General features: G+C 37.2%; 1 protein-coding gene across 1 annotated transcript in view; it reads right to left on the bottom strand.

The window, feature by feature from the left end:
- Nucleotides 1-589: 589 nt before the first annotated feature.
- LOC105310085 (cytochrome P450 3A12-like) overlaps nt 590-8,796 on the bottom strand; it is a gene marked incomplete at its 3' end in the record, with an annotated part of 20,667 nt that continues 12,460 nt past the window's right edge. Inside the window, 3 exon segments of the mRNA XM_011386303.2 lie at nt 590-686; nt 1,761-1,810; nt 1,813-1,887. Coding sequence (XP_011384605.2) covers nt 590-686; nt 1,761-1,810; nt 1,813-1,887 — 222 coding nt within the window.

Below are 8,796 nucleotides of genomic sequence, written 5' to 3'. Positions count from 1 at the left end.
CTTATAATGGAAAATCAATTCATAAATGTAGAAGAAATGATGGAATTAGAAAGTCATTCATTTGCAACCATCACAGTAATAATGATTTCAGTCAAAAACCATCCATAAATGATAAAAACTAGTAGGTGAGTTTGAAGAGGAACAGAATATTTACTTAGTCTCAAAGGCTTCCCCACAAGTTACTTACTAATTGCAAAAGAAAAACAAAATTTTACAGTAGATTAAGCTAGTGACCACAGTTTCAACCAGTGTTCCACATTAAGGTCACCCATGCTGTGGCAATGTGCCTTCATGCAGCCTTCATGCAAATTTCCAGGCAGAGGTTCTGATTCAGTGAGGCTGGATGAAGCCAGAGTATGGACACTGGAAACAAGCTCCTCAGAGGTTCTGATGTAGGTGATTCACAGACCTACATAAAATACTTGTTTATGCTTGCCCTTCAAGCTTTGAACAAAGAAAGTCATGTCTGCAAGCTTCTAGAAAGTGCCACTGGGTATCATCTATATCTGAACATGTGCCTTTCCTCAATTTGGCAGAAATTCTTATCTGCCTAAAAATCTTCCTGCACATTTTCAGAACTGCTCCCTACCACTGGCCCTCTGAAGAATGTCTTGGTTACCTTTATGAGAGTCTGTTTCTTCGGAATTCTGGGAGTTAATCATCAGCTGAAGAAAATCCACTCGGTGCTGGAAGCAGAAGGAGAAATTTGAATGACAGAAAGTCACTTGTGAAGTTGGAAATAAATTAGGACTGCCACATTTAACCTCTTCCCTGAGAATATGGCCCCTTTAAGTCCAGAAGTCTCACTAGTGTCCCCTGAGTCATCAGTGAACAAAGCCTCCATCTACAAATCTTGGAGAGCAGGATGTTTCCTTAAGAGAAATCCAGCCATCATGTCCGATGCTCTTTGGTCCTCACTGTCTCTGATCTTCAACATTTCTGGATTTGAACACGGCTTCTCGGCCAAAGACTTGCCTGCTCCCTTTCCTGCCACTCCTGCTTGCTCAGGAGGAAGTCCTGGACTTTATACATTTTATTCTCAGTCCTTAATTCTTAACAAATGGCCGCTTAGCTGAATCCCCTGAAATTTGCAGAGTTTATCAGCAGCTTTTCTGTGAGAAGCTTTAAATGTCCCACCCTCACAGAATTCTGCCTAACCTTCAGTGCAATCCTAGGGTACCAGCCCTGTTCCCCTGACCTTCGGACTATTTTGTGCTAGCCACTAGTGTTCAGGAAGGCAAAGTTGGGTTAGCCAGCTGCTGCCTCAATGTCCAGAGAAAACTCCTGCCCTCTCCAACCTCTGGGTGGGCTGCAATTTAACATAGACTATACTTCATCAAGTGCCTCATTGGAACTTCCATTGCAAAATATATAAAATAAGAGACTTGGAATCGAAGTGATTCTTTGCCAATTTAAGATTAAAGGAATTATAATACCAGGAAAATAATTTTTAAACAGTAATTTTTATACTTTAACCATTTATTGAAGAGGTAAACTTTATCTGAACAATATTCATGCAGTGACATATTAATCATTGTGTCTATTATGACATTTTAAACCTTGTCTTTCTGACTAATTTTCTTATTTCCTTTCTCAACCTCCAACTTCTTCATTCCCCATAAAATGTTATAACTCTTCCGCTCTAAACTCTAGAGTCTCTATCTACCTTTAAAAACGAAAGGGAAGTGCACAAATCGTGTATATACAACTCAATAAATTATCGAAAAACAAACACTCATATAATTGTCACCATATTTTACCTTTTGTGTTTCTTGGAGGCGATGTTCTTTCATGTTTTTTACAGTTTTTTGAAAAAATCAGTAACTTTTTTTGGAAACAGAATTATATTTAATCTTTCAAAAACCCGGTTAAGGAATGGAAAGAGTACTGTAAGGAAAAAGAAAAGAGCAATGAAAATACAAATTGTACCTGAAGAAATTATTATTTTCTTTAGCAATCAGAAGAGTAAAACACACCAGGCTTCTCATCAGGAGCCATTCCCTCTATGACCTTTGCTCAGACTTCCAAACCCATGGCTGAGCAAGGGCAAGTCCACACATACCTGTCCACATTATAGCAGTCGGTTCAGTGGCTCCTTCCTCGTTGTTGGGGTGACCAAAAGAACTGGATTATATTCCTAAACTGCTTAATCTTTTTATCTATTAGGCTAGAGTGTTTTTGGATAAACCAGACACCAGAGTCTGCTATTTTAATTGATCTTTCTGTACGAGAAATAGTAATCAAGATAAGAATAATACAGTGTATGTCTTTCAACCACAATGTAATTAAATTAGAAATTAATAGCAGTAAGAAAATTGGGAAACTCACAAAGGAACTTAGTAACCAATAACCAATGGGTCATAGAAGAAATCAAAATAACCAATGAGTCATAGAAAAAATCAAAAGGGCAATTAGGAATTACTTTGAGATGAATAAAAAGGAAGACATGACATATCAAAATTTATGAGTGTAGCAAAAACAGTGCTCAGAGAGAACTGTATGGCTACAAATGTCTATATCCAAAAAGAACAAAGATTTCGAATCAATAACCACATTTTCTCCCTTACCACACTGAAAAAGGAATAACAAACAAAATCAAAACCTAGCAGATGGAAAAAAAATACTGATAAGAGAAAAAACTAATAAAATAAAGAATAAAAAGCAGTAGAGAAAAATCAATGAAATCACAAGATTATTATTTGAAGACATGTAGCTAAATTCAGCAAGAAAAAAGAAGAGAACATTCAAATGACTAGCATCAGAAATGAAAGAGGTGAGATGACTACTGACATTAAAAAAATAAAAGAGTCTACAGCCATGGCACCCTAAACGTGACTGATCTCGTCTGATCTCGGAAGCTCATCAGGGTCAGGCCTGGTTAGTACTTGGATGGAGACCACCTAGGAATACCAGGTGCTAATGCCTAGAAAGAAATAGACAATCTGAAAATACCATAATGAGTGAGATTAAATTACTAATTTAGAAAATACCCACACAAAAACCTCAGGTCTGATAGTATCGATGGTGAAGTCTACCAAATATTTAAAGACGAATGACTGTCAATTTTTCACAAACTTTTCAAAAAAATAGAAGAGGAGGGGACACTTCCTAACTCATTCTACAAGGCCAGTATTACCCTGATACTAAAGCCAAACAAATATTACACATGAAAAGAAAGCCACACACCAACATATCTTATAACTGTGAATGTACAAATCTGCAACAAAATACTAACAAACTCAATCAAGAAACATATACCATAACCAAGTATATACCATTACCAAATAGGGTGTATTCCAAAAATACAAGGTTGCATAACATGCCATATTAATAGAATAAAAAACAAAAACCATATGATCACCTCAACAGAAGCAGAAAAGGCATTTACCACAATCTAATACCTTTTGTGATTAAAAAAAAAAAACTCAGTGAAATAAGAATAGAAGGGAATTTCCTCAATCTGATAAATGGCATCTGTGAAAAACCCATAGCTAACACTACTTAATAGTGAAAGACTGGACCCTTTCTCCTAAGTTTAGGAACAAGACAAAGATGCCTCTCTTACCACTTCTATTTACATTATACTAGAGGTTCTAGCCAGGGGGTGCAGACAAGAAATAGAAATAAAAGGTATTGATATATGAAATGAAGGAGTAAACCGTCTCTATTATCAGATAACGTACTTTGCATATAGGAAATCCTAAGAAATCCACTAAAAATCTATTAGGACTAATAAACAAGTTCAATAGGATTTCAAGGACTAATAAACAAGTTCAATTGTATTACAGATTAATGGTTACCAGAGGTAAAGGAGAGAGGGGGCAGGTAGGTAAAGTAGGTCAGTAAAGGTAGGTAAAGGAGGTCAATACTATGTGATAGAAGGAGATTTGACTTTGGGTGGTGAACACACAATGCAATATGCAGACAATGTACAATTGAATTGCACGCTTGAAATCTACATAATTTTATTAACCAATGTCGCCCCAATAAATTTAATAAAAACTGTAATAATAAAATCAATTGTATTTCTATAAACTATAATAAACAATCCAAAAGTGAGATTAAGAAAATAGTTCTATTTATGATAACATCGAGAAGAATAGAATACTTAGAAATAAATTTAACAAAAGAAGCGCAAACTTATACTCTGAAAACTACAAAATATTGTTGAAAGAAATTTTTAAAATCCAAGTAAATAGAGAATTCTGGTTAAGATGGTGGAGTACGTAAACACCGTGCTTGCCTCCTCCCACGACCACATTAAAGGTACAACTAAACTACAGAATAGCCATCATTGGGAGTCACCTGAAGTCTAACTGAACAAAAGTCCTATGACTAGGAACCCAGAGGAGAGGCCACTTCAAGACTGTTAAGAGCGACAAAGATGCGAAACAGGCTGGTCCTACACCCGCGTATGGCAGTTGAGAATCGGGAAAAATATCTCAGCTAGAGTTTCCCCTGGAAAAGTGAGGGCTCCCATGCCCAGGGTTCCAGCCCTGGAAAGAGAAGTCCCCACAACTTCTGAGTATGAAAACCAGCAGAGACTGGGGCTGAGTGAGACGACGTGCTGGAGGAGTCCAAGGTTCTCCTCTTAAAGGGCTCTACATGAACCTACTCAGTGACAGACTCACTTGCTCTGAGATCCAGCACGGGATCAATAGCTTGAAAGGTGCCAGGGCCATATGGGCAGGAACCAAATTGTCTGGCTTCAGAGCAAGGACTAGAGGGGCAGCTTTCTCCCAGACAGAAGTCCTGGCAGAGGGTATTGTTCTTTTGTTGAGCTCTCCCCCGCCTAATTTGCAGACCAGGTGGCCACCATATCTGAGTCTCGATCAACTTAGCTAACACTGTTTGCCCTACTCTGGTGATTGTCTGAGACCCCGCACCTCCCAACATGCATGCCCACCCAAACTGCTTCCAGTAGCTTTTCCATGCAAGTGGCCTGTCTTGGCTCAAGCTGTAAACTTTCCTAAAATCTTTCAAAGATTCGCAAGCAGCATCTGGCCTTAGCATATCTATACCTCTTGCCGAGCAGCCGAAATCTGGCATTAGCGGCAGCCAGCCTCAGTTTGCAGCTTGGCCTCTCCAGGCAATTCCAAGCGCAGCATGAGTGGCGGCCATCTTTGGATCGCTTGGTGGCTCACGCCAGGTGGCCCTGGACAGGGCACAGGCTGTATCTAAACTTGGCCTACAGCAGGGCCCCCTCCCAGGAGTCCCTGGCCTGTTCACCCAGTGCCCAGCTTTGGTGAGCTGGAGCACCACTCAGTGTCACATCTGAGGATGATACACACAAAGGGCAGACAGGGTAGGCACTAGAGCCCTGCTAAAACGAATCTTGCTCTGTAGGGTCAGCCCCTGCACAACAGCTCCCCCACTGGTCATGGCCAGTCATTACAACCAATCAGCCTGAGGGTAAATCCCTCTCACTGACAAGCAACCAGCAATCAAAGCTCAACTATAATAGGAGGGCACACACAATCCATAAAAGGGACATACCTGGAGCACCAAACTCAGGTGACCAGGGAGACTGTGCCACTGAGCCCCACAAGACACCTATTATATAAGGCCCCTCTACTAAGACTGGCAGTCCTACCTAACACATAAAAACAAACACAGGGAGGCAGCCAAGATAGGGAGACAAAGAAATATGTCCCAAATGAAAGAATAGAACAAAGCTCTAGAAAAAGTACTAAACACAATGGAGACAATCTAACAGATGCAGAGTTTGTTATAAAGAAGTTCAATGAATTTAGGAAAAGAGTAGAGGAACTCAGTGAGAACTTTAACGAAGAGATAGAAAACATAAAAGTAGAGACAGAAAACATAAAAAAGAACCGGTCAGAAATGAAGAATAATTAAAATGAAGAATACTTTAGGAGGAACTAACAGTAGATTAGATGAAGCAGAGGATCATATCAGTGATTGGCAGAAAACAGCCAGTCAAAACAATAAGAAAAAAGAATCCAAAAAAAAAAATGAGTTTAGTTTAAGGGGCTTCTGGGATAGCATCAAGCATACCAACATTAGCATCATTGGGATACCAGAATGACAAGAGAGAGAGCAAAGAATTGAAAACCTATTTCAGGAAATAATGACTGAAAACTTCCCTAATTGGTGAAAGAAATAGATATACAAACCCAAGAAACACAGAGAATCCCAAACAAGGTGAACCCAAAAAGGCCCACACCAAAGCACACCATAATTTAAATGCCAGAGGTTAAAGACAAAGTATCTTAAAAGCAGAGGAAGAAAGGCAGTTAGTTACCTACAAGGGAGGTCCCATAAGACTGTCAGCTGATTTTTCAATAGATACTCTGCAGGCCAGAAGAACTGGCAGGAAATAGTCAGAGTAATAGAAGAAAAGGACCTACAACCACGATTACTCTACCCAGCAAAGATATCATTCAGAATTGAAGGACAGATAAAAAGCTTCACAGATAAGAAAAAGCTAAAGGAGTTCATCAACACCAAACCAATATTATAGAAATATTGGTGGGATTTCTTTAAGAAGAAAGAAAAAGAAAAAAAAAGGAAAAATATGAATAATAAAATGGCAATAACTACATAACCAGCAACAATTACTTTAAATGTAAATGAGTTAAATGCTCCAATCAAAAGATAGGGTGGCTTAATGGATAAGAAACAAGATCCTTATATATGTTGCCTACAAGAGACTTACTTCAGACTGAAATACACGCACAGACTGAGAGTAAAGGGATGAAAAAAAGATGTTTTATGAAAATGGAAACAAACAAAAAAACTAGGTAGCAATATTTATACAAGACAAAATAGAATTTAAAACAAAGTCTATTGGAAAAGACAAAGAAGGACCCAGTAATCCCAATTCTGGGTATTTATTTGAGGAAACTCAAATCACTACTTTGAAAGGACATGTGAATCCATATGTTCATTGCAGCATTATTTACAATAATCAAGATATGGAGATCACTTAGGTGTCCATCAATAGATGAATGGATAAAAAAAATGGTACATATATATATAATGGAAGGTTACTCAGCCATAAAAAAGGAAATTTTGCCATCTGCAACAACACGAATGGACCTTGAAGGTATTGTGCTGAGTGGAGTAAGTCAGACAGAGAAAGACAAATGTCATATGTGGAATCTAAAGAATAGGATAAAACAAGTGAACAACAGAAAGAAACTCATGTTTACAGAAAACATTTTGAAGGTTGTCCAACTGGAAGGTGGTGGATGGGTGAATAAGGGATTAAGAGGTACAAATTGGTAATCACAAAATAGTCATGGGGATATAGAGTATAACGAGGGGAATATAGTCAGTAGTATTGTAATAACTATAAATGGTGTCAGATGGTTGTGGGATTTATCAGGACGACCATTTCATAAGTCATATAAATGTCTAATCACTGTGTTTTATACCTGAAATTAATATAATATTGTATGTCAACTATAATTAAAAAATAAAAATATAAAAATTTTTTAAAATCTAAGTAAGTGGAAAACATTCATGTTCTTGGATCAGAAAACTTAATATTGTCAAGAAAGCAATACTCCCCAAATCAATCTACAGATTTAATGCATTCTCTATAAGAATTCTAGCTGGCTTCTTTGTTGAAACTGACAAGCTAAAGTTAAAATTCTTATGAAATTGAAAGTGACTCAGAATAGCCAAAACAAATCTGAAAAAAATAGGATTAAAGTTGTAGAATTCACATTTTCCGATTTTAAAACTTACACAAATCTATAATAAACAAGGCAATGTGGTACTGGCATAAGGACAGATAAATAGATCGATGGATTACAATTTAGAGTCCAGAAATAAACCCATGTGCACATAGTCACCTAAATTTTGAAAAGGGTTCAAAGACCATTCAATGGGGAAAAATGGCCTTTCCAATAAATGGTGCTGGGACAACTGGATAGCCACATGCAAAAGAATGAAGTTGGACTCCTACCTACATCATAGACAAAAACAGTACTAAAATGGATCAAAGAACTAAAAACAAACACTAAAACTCTATACTGTTAGGAGAAACCCAAGGAGTAATTATTCATGACAGATTTGGCTATGGATTCTTATAAATGACATCAAAAGCAGAGGCAATAAGGAAAAATATATAAATTGTACATCATCAGAATTAAAAATGTGTCCTTTAAAAAATACTATCAAGAAATTGAAAAGACATCTACAGAGTGAGAAAAACTTTTCAGATCATATATCTGATGAAGAATTTTTATGTAGACTTTGTCAAGAACTCTTACAATGCAACAACAAAAAGACAAACAACCCAACTATACGTGGGCAAAGAATTTGAATAGACATTTATCTAAAGAAGTTATAAAGATGGCCAACTGATATATAAAAAGTTGCTCAACATCATTAGTCTTAGAGTAATGCAAATCAAAACCACGATGAGATACCACTTGATACCCACTAGAATAGCCATAGAATTACCATTGTGTGTGTGGGGCGGGTGGGGGGTCTATTTATTTTCTTTATCCATTTATCTGTCAATGGACACTAGGTTTTAAAAAAGATTAAATTGTACATTTTAAATGAATGAATTATGTACTATGAGAATGATGTCTCCATAAGCTTTTATAAAAAGAAAGAAAGACAGACAGACAGACAGACAGACAGAAAGAAAGAAAGAAAGAAAGAGAGAGAGAAAAAGAAAGAAAGACAGAAAGACAGAAAGAACAAAAGAAAGACAGAAAGAAAGACAGAAAGAAAGACAGAAAGACAGAAAGAAAGACAGAAAGACAGACAGACAGAAAGAAAGAAAGAAAGAAAGAAAGAAAGAAAGAAAGAAAG

The sequence above is a fragment of the Pteropus vampyrus genome, unplaced genomic scaffold (genome assembly GCF_000151845.1).
Source record: "Pteropus vampyrus isolate Shadow unplaced genomic scaffold, Pvam_2.0 Scaffold1064, whole genome shotgun sequence".
Classification (NCBI taxonomy): domain Eukaryota; kingdom Metazoa; phylum Chordata; class Mammalia; order Chiroptera; family Pteropodidae; genus Pteropus; species Pteropus vampyrus.
The sequence above is the reverse complement of the archived record's forward strand: the minus strand, read 5'-3'. Positions and strand labels throughout refer to the sequence as shown.